We start from the raw sequence: 17787 nt of genomic DNA on the forward strand, positions 1-17787 counted from the left end.
TTTTTTGTACTTTATTGACAAGTTTAAGCCTGTTTAACATGTCTGTACCTTCAGATAAGCTATGTTCTGTATGTATGGAAGCCAATGTGTCTCCCCCTTCCAAATTGTGTGATAATTGTGCCATAGCGTCCAAACAAAGTAAGGACAGTACTGCCACAGATAGTAAGGTTGCCCAAGATGGTTCATCAGATGAAGATAGTAAAGATGGTTCTACTTCATCTCACTCTGTGTCTACACCAGTTTTGCCCACGCAGGAGACGCCTAGTACTTCTAGCGCGCCAATGCTTGTTACTATGCAACAATTGGCGACAGTAATGGATAACTCCATAGCTAATTTTTTATCCAAAATGCCTGCATTTCAGAGAAAGCGCGATTGCTCTGTTTTAAACACTGTAGAGCAGGAGGGCGCTGATGATAATTGTTCTGTCATACCCTCACACCATTCTGAAGGGGCCATGAGGGAGGTTTTGTCAGATGGGGAAATTTCAGATTCAGGTAGAATTTCTCAACAGGCAGAACCTGATGTTGTGACATTTAAGTTAGAGCACCTCCGCGCACTGCTTAAGGAGGTGTTATCTACTCTGGATGATTGTGACAACCTGGTCATTCCAGAAAAATTGTGTAAGATGGACAAGTTCCTAGAGGTTCCGGTACCCCCGACGCTTTTCCTATACCCAAGCGGGTGGCGGACATAGTGAACAAGGAGTGGGAGAAGCCCGGCATACCTTTTTGTTCCCCTTCCTATATTTAAGAAATTATTTCCTATGGTCAACCCCAGAAAGGACTTATGGCAGACAGTCCCTAAGGTCGAGGGGGCAGTTTCTACACTAAACAAGCGCACTACTATTCCTATCGAGGATAATTGTGCTTTCAAAGATCCTATGGATAAAAAATTGGAGGGTTTGCTTAAAAAGATTTTTGTTCAGCAAGGTTACCTCCTACAACCTATTTCGTGCATTGTTCCTGTCACTACAGCAGCGTGGTTCTGGTTCGAGGAACTAGAAAAGTCGCTCAATAGAGAGACTCCGTATGAGGAGGTTATGGACAGAATACACACACTTAAGTTAGCTAATTCCTTTATTTTAGATGCCACTTTGCAGTTAGCTAGATTAGCGGCGAAAAATTCTGGGTTTGCAATTGTGGCGCGCACAGCGCTCTGGCTAAAGTCTTGGTCAGCGGATGTATCTTCCAAGACAAAATTGCTTAATATCCCCTTCAAGGGTAAAACCCTTTTTGGACCAGAGTTGAAAGAGATTATCTCAGACATCACTGGGGGTAAGGGCCATGCCCTCCCACAAGATAGGCCTTTCAAGGCCAAGAATAAGTCTAATTTTCGTTCCTTTCGCAATTTCAGGAACGGACCGGCCTCCAACTCTGCAGCCTCTAGACAAGAGGGTAATGCTTCGCTGACCAAACTAGCTTGGAAACCGATGCAAGGCTGGAACAAGGGTAAACAGGCCAAGAAGCCTGCTGCTGCTACCAAAACAGCATGAAGGAGCAGCCCCCGATCCGGGACCGGATCTAGTAGGGGGCAGACTCTCTCTCTTCGCTCAGGCTTGGGCAAGAGATGTTCAGGATCCCTGGGCACTAGAAATAGTTTCTCAGGGTTATCTTCTGGAATTCAAGGAACTACACCCAAGGGGAAGGTTCCACATGTCTCACTTATCTTTAAACCAAATAAAGAGACAGGCATTCTTACATTGTGTAGAAGACCTGTTAAAAATGGGAGTGATACACCCAGTTCCAATTGTGGAACAAGGACTGGGTTTTTACTCAAATCTGTTTGTAGTTCCCAAAAAAAGAGGGAACCTTCAGACCAATTCTAGATTTAAAGATTCTAAACAAATTTCTCAAAGTACCATCGTTCAAAATGGAAACTATCCGAACGATTTTACCCTCTATCCAGGAGGGTCAATTTTTGACTACCGTGGATTTAAAGGATGCGTATCTATATATTCCTATCCACAAAGATCATCACCAGTTCCTAAGGTTCGCCTTTCTGGACAAACATTACCAGTTTGTGGCTCTCCCATTCGGGCTAGCCACTGCTCCAAGGATTTTCACAAAGGTACTCGGGGCCCTTCTAGCGGTTCTAAGACCAAGGGGCATTGCAGTGGCACCTTACTTGGACGACATTCTGATACAAGCGTCGTCTCTTTCAAAGGCAAAGGCTCACACAGACATCGTTCTGGCCTTTCTCAGATCACGGCTGGAAGGTGAACATAGAAAAAAGTTCCCTGTCTCCGTCGACAAGAGTCCCCTTCTTGGGGACAATAATAGATTTGTTAGAAATGAAGATTTTCCTGACAGATGTCAGAAAGTCAAAGCTTCTAAACGCTTGTCAAGTTCTTCACTCTGTTCCACGACCTTCCATAGCTCAGTGCATGGAAGTAGTAGGATTGATGGTTGCAGCAATGGACATAGTTCCTTTTGCACGAATTCATCTAAGACCATTACAACTGTGCATGCTGAAACAGTGGAATGGGGACTATACAGACTTGTCTCCAGTGATCCAAGTAGATCAGAAGACCAGAGACTCACTATGTTGGTGGCTAACCCAGGATCATCTGTCCCAGGGAATGAGCTTCCGCAGACCAGAGTGGGTCATCGTCACGACGGACGCCAGTCTAGTGGGCTGGGGCGCGGTCTGGGACTCCCTGAAGGCTCAGGGTCTATGGTCTCGGGAAGAATCTCTTCTCCCGATAAACATTCTGGAACTGAGAGTGATATTCAATACTCTCAAAGCTTGGCCTCAGCTAGCAAAGGCCAGATTCATAAGATTCCAATCAGACAACATGACGACAGTTGCTTACATTAACCATCAGGGGGGAACAAGGAGTTCCCTGGCGATGAGAGAAGTGACCAAGATCATAAAATGGGCGGAGGATCACTCCTGCCACCTATCTGCGATCCACATCCCAGGAGTGGAAAACTGGGAGGCGGATTATCTGAGTCGTCAGACATTCCATCCGGGGGAGTGGGTTTTCGGATTCTGTGATAGATACTCTGGTACAAGCCAGAAAACCTGTAACTAGAAAGATTTACCATAAAATATGGAAAAGATATATCTGTTGGTGTGAATCCAAGGGATTCTCATGGAGTAAGATTAAAATTCCTAGGATCCTTTCCTTCCTACAAGAGGGTTTGGATAAGGGATTATCAGCGAGTTCTCTAAAGGGACAGATTTCTGCTTTATCTGTCTTGTTACGCAAACAACTGGCAGCTGTGCCAGATGTTCAAGCCTTTGTTCAGGCTTTGGTCAGGATCAAGCCTGTTTACAGGCCGTTGACTCCACCCTGGAGTTTAAATTTAGTTCTTTCAGTTCTCCAAGGGGTTCCGTTTGAACCTTTACATTCCATAGATATTAAGTTGTTATCTTGCAAAGTTTTGTTTTTAGTTGCTATTTCTTCTGCTAGAAGAGTTTCTGAGTTATCTGCTCTGCAGTGTACTCCGCCCTATCTGGTGTTCCATTCAGATAAGGTCGTTTTGCGTACAAAACCTGGTTTTCTTCCAAAAGTTGTTTCCAACAAGAATATTAACCAGGAAATAGTTGTGCCTTCTTTGTGTCCGAATCTAGTTTCAAAGAAGGAACGTTTGTTACACAATTTAGATGTAGTCCGTGCTTTAAAGTTTTATCTAGAAGCAACAAAGGATTTCAGACAAACATCTTCTCTGTTTGTTGTCTATTCTGGTAAAAGGAGAGGTCAAAAAGCTACTGCTACCTCTCTTTCCTTTTGGCTGAAAAGCATCATCCGATTGGCTTATGAGACTGCCGGACGGCAGCCTCCTGAAAGAGTCACAGCTCACTCTACTAGGGCTGTGGCTTCCACATGGGCCTTCAAGAACGAGGCTTCTGTTGATCAGATATGTAAGGCAGCGACTTGGTCTTCCCTGCACACTTTTGCCAAATTCTACAAATTTGATACTTTTGCTTCTTCGGAGGCTATCTTTGGGAGAAAGGTTTTGCAAGCCGTGGTGCCTTCCGTTTAGGTAACCTGATTGGCTCCCTCCCTTCATCCGTGTCCTAAAGCTTTGGTATTGGTTCCCACAAGTTATGGATGACGCCGTGGACCGGACACACCAATGTTGGAGAAAACAGAATTTATGCTTACCTTATAAATTACTTTCTCCAACGGTGTGTCCGGTCCACGGCCCGCCCTGGTTTTTTAATCAGGTTTGATAAATTTATTTCTTTAACTACAGTCACCACGGCACCCTATAGTTTCTCCTGTTTTTTCTCCTGTCCGTCGGTCGAATGACTGGGGTGGGCGGAGCCTAGGAGGGACTATATGGACAGCTTTTGCTGTACTCTTTGCCATTTCCTGTTGGGGAAGAGATATTCCCACAAGTTATGGTTGACGCCGTGGACCGGACACACCGTTGGAGAAAGTAATTTATCAGGTAAGCATAAATTCTGTTTTTCGCTCCTTTCGTTACTTTAAAGTTCAAATGTCTTCCTTCCCTCCTCCAAGCCGGAGCAGTCCTAGTCTTCTTGGAGACCCAATCAGACATGAAGTAAGGGAAAGCAATCAAAGAAGCCTTCATCTGAGACTAAGTCAGCAAAAAAGGGTCTGCCCCCGGTCCGGGATTGGATCACGGGGGGCGACAGACTTTCCCTGTTTCGACAAGCTTGGATACGCAACGTCCCAGACTCTTGGGCTGAGGACATAGTATCTCAGGGTTACAAAATAGAATTCAAAACTCGACCTCCCAGGGGCAGATTCCTCCTCTCAAGATTATTTGCGGATCAGGTAAAAAGAGAGGCATTCTTAAGCTGCGTTCAGGACCTTTCCTCCCTGGGTGTGATTGTGATCTAGAATTCTATTTAAATCTGTTCGTGGTTCCCAAAAACGAGGGACCTTTTCATCCCATTTTAGACCTAAAGTGTCAACAAATTTCTCAGGGTACCGTCCTTCAAAATGGAAACCATTTGTTCCATTCTTACTTTGGTCCAAGAGGGTCAGTTCATGACAACCATAGACCTGAAGGACCCGTATCTTCATGTTTCCATCCACAGGGATCATCACCAGTTCCTGAGATTCACTTTTATAGACAAGCACTTTCAATTTGTTGCTCTTCCGTTTGGCCTTGCCACAGCTCACAGAATTTTCACAAAGGTTCTGAGGGGTCTCTTGGCAGTTGTCAGGTCTCAGGGAATTGCGGTGGCGTCTTACCTGGATGACATATTGGTTCAGGTGCCATCTTTTCAGCTAGCAAACTCTTATAGAGAGATCTTGTTGTCTTTTCTACGTTCTAACGGATGGAAACTGAATCTGGAAAAGAGTTCCCTTGTTCCAACTACAAGGGTGTGTTTCTTAGGGACCATCATAGATTCCCTATCTATGAAGATTTTTCTGACGGAGGTCAGAAAATCCAAACTTCTCTCCTCTTGCCTCTCTCCAGTCTACTGTTCAGCCATCAGTGGCTCAATGCATGGAGGTAATTGGTCTAATGGTCTCTTCTATTGACATCATTCCCTTTGCTCGATTCCATTTGAGAGCTATACAATTATGCATGCTCAATGTCTGGGACTCAAAGGCTCAGGCCCTATGGACTCGGGAGGAGTCTTCTCTCCCCATAAAAATCTTGGAGTTGATAGCTATCTTTAATGCTGTGATGACTTGGCCTCAGTTGTCCTTAGCCTGGTTTATCAAGTTCCAGTCGGACAACATCACCTCAGTGGCTTGCATCAACCACCAGGGAGGAACTCAAAGTTCCTTGGCCATGAATTAAGTGGCTCATTGGGCGGAAGCTCACGATTGTCTTCTATCTGCCACCCACATTCCAGGAGTGGACAACTAGGAGGTGGATTTTCTGAGCAGACATACCTTTCATCCCTGGGAGTGGGCTCTCCATCCGGAGGTGTTCTCTAGGTTAACCCTCAAGTGGGGGGTGCCAGAGTTGGATCTGATGGCGTCTCATCAGAATGCCAAGCTTCCAAGTTACGCTTCAAGGTCAAGAGATCCTCAGGTCGCCCTGATAGATGCTCTGACGGTTCCTTGGGATTTCATTCTAGCATACCTGTTTCCCCCGTTTGCTCTCCTTCCACGAGTCATTGCTCGTATCAAACAGGAGAAAGCATCTGTTATTCTGATAGCTCCTGCATGGCCTCACAGGATCTGGTTTGCAGACCTGTTGAGGATGTCTTCTCTTCCACTTTGGAGGTTACCTCTGAGGAAGGACCGTCTTGCTCAGGGTCCTTTCCTCCATCTAAACCTAGTTTCTCTGAAGCTGACTGCTTGGAGATTAAACGCTTAGTTTTGGCTAAGCATGGATTTTCTGAGTCAGTTATTGATACCATGATTCAAGCTCGCAAGCTGGTTACTCGCAAGATTTACCATAAGGTATGGCGCAAATAACTTTTATTGCTGTGAATCGAAGGGCTTCTCTTGGAGCAGGGTCAGGATTCCTATAATTTTTCTCCAGGAAAGTCTGGAGAAGGGTTTGTCAGTCAGTTCTCTGAAGGGTCAGATTTCTGCACTGTCCTTTTACACAAACGTCTGGTGGATGTGCCAGATGTTCAATCTTTTTGTCAGGCCTTGGTCAGAATCAGGCCTGTGTTTAAACCTGTTGCTCTTCCTTGGAGCCTTAGCCTAGTTCTTAGAGTTTTGCAGCAGGCTCCATTTGAGCCAATGCATTTTGTAGATATTAAGTTGTTATCTTGGAAAGTTTTGTTTCTTATTGCTATTTCCTCTGCCCGCATGTTTTTCTAAACTCTCGGCTCTGCAGTGGGATTTGCCTCACATTATTTTTCATGCAGGTAAGTCGGTCCTCTGTACTATATTGGGGTTTCTCCCCAAAGTGGTTTTGGATCGAAACATTAATCAAGAAATTGTTCTTCCTTCTTTTTGGCCTAATCCTTCTTCTCATAAGGAACGTCTTTTGCATAACTTGGATGTGCATGCTCTAAAATTTTACCTACAGGCTACTAAAGATTTTCGTCTGTCTTCTGCCCAGTTTGTTTCTCAGGAAAGCGTAAGGGTCAGAAGGCCTCTTCTACTTCCCTTTCCCTCTGGTTGAGAACTATGATTTGTTTTGCTTATGAGACTGCTGGACAGCAGACTCCTGAGAGAATTACGGCTCACTCCACTAGGGCTGTCTCCTCTTCTTGGGCTTTCAAAAATGAAGCTTCTGTGGAACAGATTTGCAAGGCGGCAACATGGTCCTCTCTGCATAATTTTTCCAAATTTTCCAAATTTGATACTTTTGCCACGGCTGAGGCCTCTTTTGGGAGAAAGGTTCTTCAAGCGGTGGTGCCTTCTGTTTAGGTCTGCCTGTCTTGCTCTCCCTCCCTGTTCATTCCATGTCCTCTTGCTTGGGTATTGGTTCCCACTAGTAATGATGTTGTGGACTCTCCATGTCTTAGGAAAGAAAATATACTTTTATGCTTACCTGATAAATGTATTTCTTTCCAGACATGGAGAGAGTCCATGACCCCACCCTTAAGATTAGTATTTTTTGTTAAACCTCAGGCACCTCTACACCTTTTTGTTATCATCTTTTTCCATTTCCCTTTGACTGAATGACTGGGGGTTATGGGTAAGGTAAGTGACACTTAAAGGATTACTTTCTGTTATAATTTTTAAGCTAAACAACTAACATATTAAAGTTAATAAACATTAATTAAAACCTACTGACCTATATTTTCTCCAAAACAAAGTTTCATAACGTTCTAAAAGTTATATCTTTTATTCGCCGATGATGTCACGTTATCCTGCCCACTATTTTCAGCACTGCATGTTCAAAATACTTAAACCAATAACTTTGTGTTTAAAGCGCCATTTTGAAACCTAGGTATTGTAAACGGATTGGTACAGAGCAAAGGATACCCATGGAGTGGGTTTGGAAAACAATTAAATTTGCAGGCAAGATTTCTGATATACGGTAGAGATATGTTAATGAAATGCTATTGATAAAAAGCGTATTTGGGGTAGTTAGTTGGTAACAGGCATAGAAAATATTTACTTACAGTGGCCCTTTAACAGCTTTGCTGGTGTGCTCTCTGCCTCCTCCTGCTGGCCAAGGAAGGAATATCCCACTAGTAATTGGAATACAGTCGTGGACTCTCCATGTCAGGAAAGAAAGAAATGTATCGGGTAAGCATACATTTTATTTTTCCACCCTATGTTTCTAGGGTTTCTTTTTTTTAAGCACATCTTTTTTTTTTTTTTTTTTTTTTTTTTTCTCTCCTTTTTCTTACCTCACTTTGCTTGACTATTCGTTAGACTGGGGTATGTATGAGGTGGAAGGGGTTATATAGAGCTCTTTAAGTTTGGGAATCTTTGCCTCCTAGTAATAGAGAAGTAATTCCCAGGAGTAATCGATAGTGGACTCTCACCATCCATGAAAGAAATGTATTTATCAGGTAAGCACAAACACATATATACCCACACATATAATGTAAATATTTAGACAGCCTACCATTACCCATTGTCTGTTCTTTTGCAGGAGCTGTGTGAGCCTCAGGGCTACTGCCCTATGCATCACCAAGATTTCCGTGAAGAGTTACTAAAATGTCGAACAAAGTGCAAATCTTGGGTTGGGGAACGGAAGAGAATGGATCAGATTTCCAGGCTGATGAAACTGTAATGAAGTGGCTGCTAAGCTTATTCACGGCTAAAGTGATACATTAAGACTAAAAGGACCAATTTTTTTTTAAATACATAGAATGTTCTAATAATTACAACAGTTTGGACCAATGGCACTACATTGTTCAGTCCTATGTTTACTTTCTAAGCACCACTGTCACTGTGAACTCCTTTTCATATATGCACCTTAAAATACAATATGCTAATATGGTGTAGTTTTAGTAGTGTGAATTGCATATATGCAGCAAAGATTTCATTATATTAGAAGTTTGTAGTCAAATTGCATGTACACCAGAGTAATCATTATGTATCAGAAGTGAAATGAGAGGTAGACCACTAGATGGCGCTGTATCTCTTTGGATGAGTGTTTTGAAGAATTTCTGATTTTAATTAAATTGGGTCAATTATAATGACCAAGGTATCTGACAATAGCTGGGGTAAAAAAAAAATCTTGGTGGGGGATGTTTAAAACCTCAGTGTATTCTTTTTTTTGTTGTTGTTTTTTTCTTTTGCATGTATTTAATGTATAAAGCATTAAGATAATATCTGTTTTATATAGTCATCCCTGCTATGTGAATGAGTATATTGTGGTGTTAATAGTCTTGGTCCATATTTCCCCATTTCTTTGACATATATACATGGCGCTATTGTAAGAACATTTTCTATTTCTCCAACATAGGTGTGTCCGGTCCACGGCGTCATCCTTACTTGTGGGATATTCTCTTCCCCAACAGGAAATGGCAAAGAGCCCAGCAAAGCTGGTCACATGATCCCTCCTAGGCTCCGCCTACCCCAGTCATTCTCTTTGCCGTTGTACAGGCAACATCTCCACGGAGATGGCTTAGAGTTTTTTAGTGTTTAACTGTAGTTTTTATTATTCAATCAAGAGTTTGTTATTTTGAAATAGTGCTGGTATGTACTATTTACTCAGAAACAGAAAAGAGATGAAGATTTCTGTTTGTATGAGGAAAATGATTTTAGCAACCGTAACTAAAATCCATGGCTGTTCCACACAGGACTGTTGAGAGCAATTAACTTCAGTTGGGGGAACAGTGTGCAGTCTCTTGCTGCTTGAGGTATGACACATTCTAACAAGACGATGTAATGCTGGAAGCTGTCATTTTCCCTATGGGATCCGGTAAGCCATGTTTATTACGATCGTAAATAAGGGCTTCACAAGGGCTTATTAAGACTGTAGACTTTTCTGGGCTAAATCGATTCATTATTAACACATATTTAGCCTTGAGGAATCATTTTATCTGGGTTTTTTGATATAATAATATCGGCAGGCACTGTATTAGACACCTTATTTCTTAGGGGCTTTCCCAAAGCATAAGCAGAGCCTCATTTTCGCGCCGGTGTGGCGCACTTGTTTTTGAGAGGCATGGCATGCAGTCGCATGTGAGAGGAGCTCTGATACTTAGAAAAGACTTTCTGAAGGCGTCATTTGGTATCGTATTCCCCTTTGGGTTGGTTGGGTCTCAGCAAAGCAGATACCAGGGACTGTAAAGGGGTTAAAGTTTTAAAACGGCTCCGGTTCCGTTATTTTAAGGGTTAAAGCTTCCAAATTTGGTGTGCAATACTTTTAAGGCTTTAAGACACTGTGGTGAAAATTTGGTGAATTTTGAACAATTCCTTCATGTTTTTTCGCAATTGCAGTAATAAAGTGTGTTCAGTTTAAAATTTAAAGTGACAGTAACGGTTTTATTTTAAAACGTTTTTTGTACTTTCTTATCAAGTTTATGCCTGTTTAACATGTCTGAACTACCAGATAGACTGTGTTCTGAATGTGGGGAAGCCAGAATTCCTATTCATTTAAATAAATGTGATTTATGTGATAATGACAATGATGCCCAAGATGATTCCTCAAGTGAGGGGAGTAAGCATGGTACTGCATCATTCCCTCCTTCGTCTACACGAGTCTTGCCCACTCAGGAGGCCCCTAGTACATCTAGCGCGCCAATACTCCTTACTATGCAACAATTAACGGCTGTAATGGATAATTCTGTCAAAAACATTTTAGCCAAAATGAACCCTTGTCAGCGTAAGCGTGGCTGCTCTGTTTTAGTTACTGAAGAGCATGACGACGCTGATATTAATATCTCTGAAGGGCCCCTAACCCAATCTGAGGGGGCCAGGGAGGTTTTGTCTGAGGGAGAAATTACTGATTCAGGGAACATTTCTCAACAGGCTGAACCTGATGTGATTGCATTTAAATTTAAGTTGGAACATCTCCGCATTTTGCTTAAGGAGGTATTATCCACTCTGGATGATTGTGAAAAGTTGGTCATCCCAGAGAAACTATGTAAAATGGACAAGTTCCTAGAGGTGCCGGGGCTCCCAGAAGCTTTTCCTATACCCAAGCGGGTGGCGGACATTGTTAATAAAGAATGGGAAAGGCCCGGTATTCCTTTCGTCCCTCCCCCCATATTTAAAAGATTGTTTCCTATGGTCGACCCCAGAAAGGACTTATGGCAGACAGTCCCCAAGGTCGAGGGAGCGGTTTCTACTTTAAACAAACGCACCACTATACCCATAGAGGATAGTTGTGCTTTCAAAGATCCTATGGATAAAAAATTAGAAGGTTTGCTTAAAAAGATGTTTGCTCAGCAGGGTTACCTTCTACAACCAATTTCATGCATTGTCCCTGTCACTACAGCCGCATGTTTCTGGTTTGATGAACTGATAAAGGCGCTCGATAGTGATTCTCCTCCTTATGAGGAGATTATGGACAGAATCAATGCTCTCAAATTGGCTAATTCTTTCACCCTAGACGCCACTTTGCAATTGGCTAGGTTAGCGGCTAAGAATTCTGGGTTTGCTATTGTGGCGCGCAGAGCGCTTTGGTTGAAATCTTGGTCGGCTGATGCGTCTTCCAAGAACAAGCTACTAAACATTCCTTTCAAGGGGAAAACGCTGTTTGGCCCTGACTTGAAAGAGATTATCTCTGATATCACTGGGGGTAAGGGCCACGCCCTTCTTCAGGATCGGCCTTTCAAGGCAAAAAATAGACCTAATTTTCGTCCCTTTCGTAAAAACGGACCAGCCCAAAGTGCTACGTCCTCTAAGCAAGAGGGTAATACTTCTCAAGCCAAGCCAGCTTGGAGACCAATGCAAGGCTGGAACAAGGGAAAGCAGGCCAAGAAACCTGCCACTGCTACCAAGACAGCATGAAATATTGGCCCCCGATCCGGGACCGGATCTGGTGGGGGGCAGACTCTCTCTCTTCGCTCAGGCTTGGGCAAGAGATGTTCTGGATCCTTGGGCGCTAGAAATAGTCTCCCAGGGTTATCTTCTGGAATTCAAGGGACTTCCCCCAAGGGGGAGGTTCCACAGGTCTCAGTTGTCTTCAGACCACATAAAAAGACAGGCGTTCTTACATTGTGTAGAAGACCTGTTAAAAATGGGAGTGATTCATCCTGTTCCATTAAGAGAACAAGGGATGGGGTTCTACTCCAATCTGTTCATAGTTCCCAAAAAAGAGGGAACGTTCAGACCAATCTTAGATCTCAAGATCTTAAACAAGTTTCTCAAGGTTCCATCGTTCAAGATGGAAACCATTCGAACTATTCTTCCTTCCATCCAGGAAGGTCAATTCATGACCACGGTGGATTTAAAGGATGCGTATCTACATATTCCTATCCACAAGGAACATCATCGGTTCCTAAGGTTTGCATTCCTGGACAAACATTACCAGTTCGTGGCGCTTCCTTTCGGATTAGCCACTGCTCCAAGGATTTTCACAAAGGTACTAGGGTCCCTTCTAGCGGTGCTAAGACCAAGGGGCATTGCAGTAGTACCTTACCTGGACGACATTCTGATTCAAGCGTCGTCCCTTCCTCAAGCAAAGGCTCACACGGACATCGTCCTGGCCTTTCTCAGATCTCACGGCTGGAAAGTGAACGTGGAAAAGAGTTCTCTATCCCCGTCAACAAGGGTTCCCTTCTTGGGAACAATTATAGACTCCTTAGAAATGAGGATTTTTCTAACAGAGGCCAGAAAAACAAAACTTCTAGACTCTTGTCGGATACTTCATTCCGTTCCTCTTCCTTCCATAGCTCAGTGCATGGAAGTGATCGGGTTGATGGTAGCGGCAATGGACATAGTTCCTTTTGCGCGCATTCATCTAAGACCATTACAACTGTGCATGCTCAGTCAGTGGAATGGGGACTATACAGACTTGTCTCCAAAGATACAAGTAAATCAGAGGACCAGAGACTCACTCCGTTGGTGGCTGTCCCTGGACAACCTGTCACAAGGGATGACATTCCGCAGACCAGAGTGGGTCATTGTCACGACCGACGCCAGTCTGATGGGCTGGGGCGCGGTCTGGGGATCCCTGAAAGCTCAGGGTCTTTGGTCTCGGGAAGAATCTCTTCTACCGATAAATATTCTGGAACTGAGAGCGATATTCAATGCTCTCAAGGCTTGGCCTCAGCTAGCGAGGACCAAGTTCATACGGTTTCAATCAGACAACATGACGACTGTTGCGTACATCAACCATCAGGGGGGAACAAGGAGTTCCCTAGCGATGGAAGAAGTGACCAAAATCATTCTATGGGCGGAGTCTCACTCCTGCCACCTGTCTGCTATCCACATCCCAGGAGTGGAAAATTGGGAAGCGGATTTTCTGAGTCGTCAGACATTGCATCCGGGGGAGTGGGAACTCCATCCGGAAATCTTTGCCCAAGTCACTCAGCTGTGGGGCATTCCAGACATGGATCTAATGGCCTCTCGTCAGAACTTCAAAGTTCCTTGCTACGGGTCCAGATCCAGGGATCCCAAGGCGGCTCTAGTGGATGCACTAGTAGCACCTTGGACCTTCAAACTAGCTTATGTGTTCCCGCCGTTTCCTCTCATCCCCAGGCTGGTAGCCAGGATCAATCAGGAGAGGGCGTCGGTGATCTTGATAGCTCCTGCGTGGCCACGCAGGACTTGGTATGCAGATCTGGTGAATATGTCATCGGCTCCACCTTGGAAGCTACCTTTGAGACGAGACCTTCTTGTTCAGGGTCCGTTCGAACATCCGAATCTGGTTTCACTCCAGCTGACTGCTTGGAGATTGAACGCTTGATTTTATCGAAGCGAGGATTCTCAGATTCTGTTATCGATACTCTTGTTCAGGCCAGAAAGCCTGTAACTCGAAAGATTTACCACAAGATTTGGAAAAAATATATCTGTTGGTGTGAATCTAAAGGATTCCCTTGGGACAAGGTTAAGATTCCTAGGATTCTATCCTTCCTTCAAGAAGGATTGGAAAAAGGATTATCTGCAAGTTCCCTGAAGGGACAGATTTCCGCCTTGTCGGTGTTACTTCACAAAAAGCTGGCAGCTGTGCCAGATGTTCAAGCCTTTGTTCAGGCTCTGGTTAGAATCAAGCCTGTTTACAAACCTTTGACTCCTCCTTGGAGTCTCAATTTAGTTCTTTCAGTTCTTCAGGGGGTTCCGTTTGAACCCTTGCATTCCGTTGATATTAAATTATTATCTTGGAAAGTTTTGTTTTTGGTTGCAATTTCTTCTGCTAGAAGAGTTTCAGAATTATCTGCTCTGCAGTGTTCTCCTCCTTATCTGGTGTTCCATGCAGATAAGGTGGTTTTGCGTACTAAACCTGGTTTTCTTCCGAAAGTTGTTTCTAACAAAAACATTAACCAGGAGATTATCGTACCTTCTCTGTGTCCGAAACCAGTTTCAAAGAAGGAACGTTTGTTGCACAATTTGGATGTTGTTCGCGCTCTAAAATTCTATTTAGATGCTACAAAGGATTTTAGACAAACATCTTCCTTGTTTGTTGTTTATTCCGGTAAAAGGAGAGGTCAAAAAGCAACTTCTACCTCTCTCTCTTTTTGGATTAAAAGCATCATCAGATTGGCTTACGAGACTGCCGGACGGCAGCCTCCCGAAAGAATCACAGCTCATTCCACTAGGGCTGTGGCTTCCACATGGGCCTTCAAGAACGAGGCTTCTGTTGATCAGATATGTAGGGCAGCGACTTGGTCTTCACTGCACACTTTTACCAAATTTTACAAGTTTGATACTTTTGCTTCTTCTGAGGCTATTTTTGGGAGAAAGGTTTTGCAAGCCGTGGTGCCTTCCATTTAGGTGACCTGATTTGCTCCCTCCCTTCATCCGTGTCCTAAAGCTTTGGTATTGGTTCCCACAAGTAAGGATGACGCCGTGGACCGGACACACCTATGTTGGAGAAAACAGAATTTATGTTTACCTGATAAATTACTTTCTCCAACGGTGTGTCCGGTCCACGGCCCGCCCTGGTTTTTTTAATCAGGTCTGATATTTTATTTTCTTTAACTACAGTCACCACGGTACCATATGGTTTCTCCTATGCAAATATTCCTCCTTAACGTCGGTCGAATGACTGGGGTAGGCGGAGCCTAGGAGGGATCATGTGACCAGCTTTGCTGGGCTCTTTGCCATTTCCTGTTGGGGAAGAGAATATCCCACAAGTAAGGATGACGCCGTGGACCGGACACACCGTTGGAGAAAGTAATTTATCAGGTAAACATAAATTCTGTTTTTTCAGAGTTTGTTTTATTCTCTAAAGCACTGGCTTTCAAACCTGTCCTCGGGCCTCCCTAACAGGCCACATTTTGAGGATATGTGAACTGGAGCACAGGTGAATTAATCAGCTGATTAGTAAACATGGTTATTTTACCTGCTCCCATCCAAGGTAATGCTGAAAACTTGGCCTCTTGGGGAGGCCTGAGGATAGGTTTGAAAACCAGTACTATAAAGGAATTGCATGTTTCTTTTAAAGTAATAAAATCAATTATATTTCAAATAGCAGGGAAACATTAAAGGGTCAGTAAACATCTTGAGTTTTTTTACATACAATGTTGAAAATACGTTAAAAAAAATGTGTTGCACATAACTTATTAGTTTGCCCCTTTTCATGTATTAGAATTCTGAAAACTGAGCAATTTGTAATTCTCAAACTTGAAATGCACCCTGCTGACTTCTAGCGGCTAACCCTGATACATATCTTTCCTTAAAGGGACACTGAACCCAATTTGTTTCTGTCATGATTCAGAGCATGACATTTTCATCAACTTTCTAATTTACTACTATTATCAATTTTTCTTTGTTCTTTTGCTATCCTTATTTTAAAAGCAGGAATGTAAATCTTAGCAGCCAGCCCATTTTTGGTTCAGCGCCATGGATAATGCTTACTTATTGAAGGCTTACATTTACCCATCAATAAGCAAGCATAACCCAGGTTCTCAACCAAAAATGGGCCGACTCCTATGCATCACATTCCTGCTTTTTAAATAAAGATAGCAAGAAAACGTAGAAAAATTGATAATAGGAGTACATTAGAAAGTTGCTTAAAATTGCAAGCTGTATCTGAATCATGAAAGAAAAACATTGGGTTTAATTTCCCTTTAACTCTAGTTTATCAGATAACTCCAAAGCAATGTACTTTATACTAACTTTATGACTGGGACTAAACTTGCTGTCTGCAAACTAAAGTCAAGATTGGTTTCTCCAAATAAGGCAAATAGGTGGAGTTTGGCTATTTACAAAAAATGCAGTTAAAAAAAAAAGATGGTAATTATTTTTATAAAAACATTTAGACTTGGCTGATATTTTATTCTATAGCAAAATAAAAGAAATATCTGGTAATTACATTGTGCTTACTGTCCCTTTTTTAAAGGGATACTAAACCCAAATTTTTCTTTCATGATTCAGATAGATCATGCAATTATAAGCAACTTTCTAATTTACTCCTATCAATTTTTCTTCTTTCTCTTGCTATCTTTATTTAAAAAGCAGGAATTTAAAGCTTAGGAGCCCGCGCATTTTAGGTTCAGCACCCTGGATAGCGCTTGCTTATTGGTGGCTACATTTAGAAAATCAATAAGCAAGCCTAACCCAGGTGCTGAACCAAAATGGGCCGGCTCTTAAACTTTACATTTCTGCTTTTTAAACAAAAATAGCTAGAATACAAAGAAAAATTGGTGATAGGAGTAAATTAGAAAGTTGCTTAAAATTGCATGCTCTATCTGAATCATTAAAGAAAAAAATTGGTTTTAGTGTACCTTTTAAGTGCACTCATAAAAATAAAAATCAGGAATATGTGTGTGCTGTTTTAAAAAAAAAAAAAAAAAGAAAAAACTGATGAAATGTTATTACAGTATAAAATTAGTAAGGTTTTTATACTTTTCTTTTTATAGTAGCACACTGTCACTTTAAGAACATGTCATTAGGAACTGATGATGATTGTCCAGTTTTATTTGTCCAGTTTACTTTGTTGCAAATAAAATATAAGCAGGCTAAAGCTGGCCTCATGTGGCTGTCTGCAGGCTAGGAACAAGAAGAGAACAGTAGGGATGTGTGTTTTACTCCATACATGAGTGACCATTGAAAAATTATTAACTGAACTCCTCAATGATATGCTGATTTGTGAGAGGGTGAGAGGGGTGGGGAGAACTTGTGTATTATAACAGATGAACCGAACAGCAGCCAGGTCTAGCCAGTAGCCACTGATTTCCCTCCCACATTGAACAAGTTTTCATTGCTCCATATAATATGAGATGTCTCTCCCCAATAGAATTGTAGGACTTGGCCTTTCCAACTATTGAGCAGTGAATACCTGTGTATGCAACATACATTTCTTTCATGTAATTGGCAAGAGTCCATGAGCTAGTGACGTATGGGATATACAATCCTACCAGGAGGGGCAAAGTTTCCCAAACCTCAAATTGCCTATAAATACACCCCTCACCACACCCACAATTCAGTTTTACAAACTTTGCCCCCTATGGAGGTGGTGAAGTAAGTTTGTACTAAGATTTCTACGTTGATATGCGGTTCTCAGCATTTTTGAAGCCTGTTAACTCTAAGAGCACAGTGAATGTCAGAGGGGTGTGAAGGGAGTATCACCTATTGAATGCAATGGTTTTCCTCACGGGGATCTATTTCATGGGTTCTCTGTTATCGGTCGTAGAGATTCATCTCCTACCTCCCTTTTCAGATCAACAATATACTCTCATATTCCATTACCTCTACTGATAACCGTTTCAGTACTGGTTTGGCTATCTGCTATATGTGGATGGGTGTCTTTTGGTAAGTATGTTTCATTTACTTAAGACACTCTCAGCTATGGTTTGGCACTTTATGTATTTATATAAAGTTTTAAATATATGTATTGTACTTATATTTGCCATGATTCAGGTTTCAGTAT

At 42.5% G+C, this 17787-nt stretch overlaps 1 protein-coding gene across 1 annotated transcript in view; it reads left to right on the top strand.

Annotated features, from left to right (window-relative positions):
* Positions 1-9225, top strand: part of LOC128664426 (M-phase inducer phosphatase 1-B-like) — a 510343-nt gene extending 501118 nt beyond the window's left edge. Inside the window, exon 12 of the mRNA XM_053719257.1 lies at positions 8449-9225. Coding sequence (XP_053575232.1) covers positions 8449-8589 — 141 coding nt within the window. The 3' untranslated portion in view covers positions 8590-9225. The remainder of the gene's footprint in view (positions 1-8448) is intronic.
* Positions 9226-17787: the final 8562 nt, after the last annotated feature.

Source organism: Bombina bombina, chromosome 6 (assembly GCF_027579735.1).
Source record: "Bombina bombina isolate aBomBom1 chromosome 6, aBomBom1.pri, whole genome shotgun sequence".
NCBI lineage: Eukaryota > Metazoa > Chordata > Amphibia > Anura > Bombinatoridae > Bombina > Bombina bombina.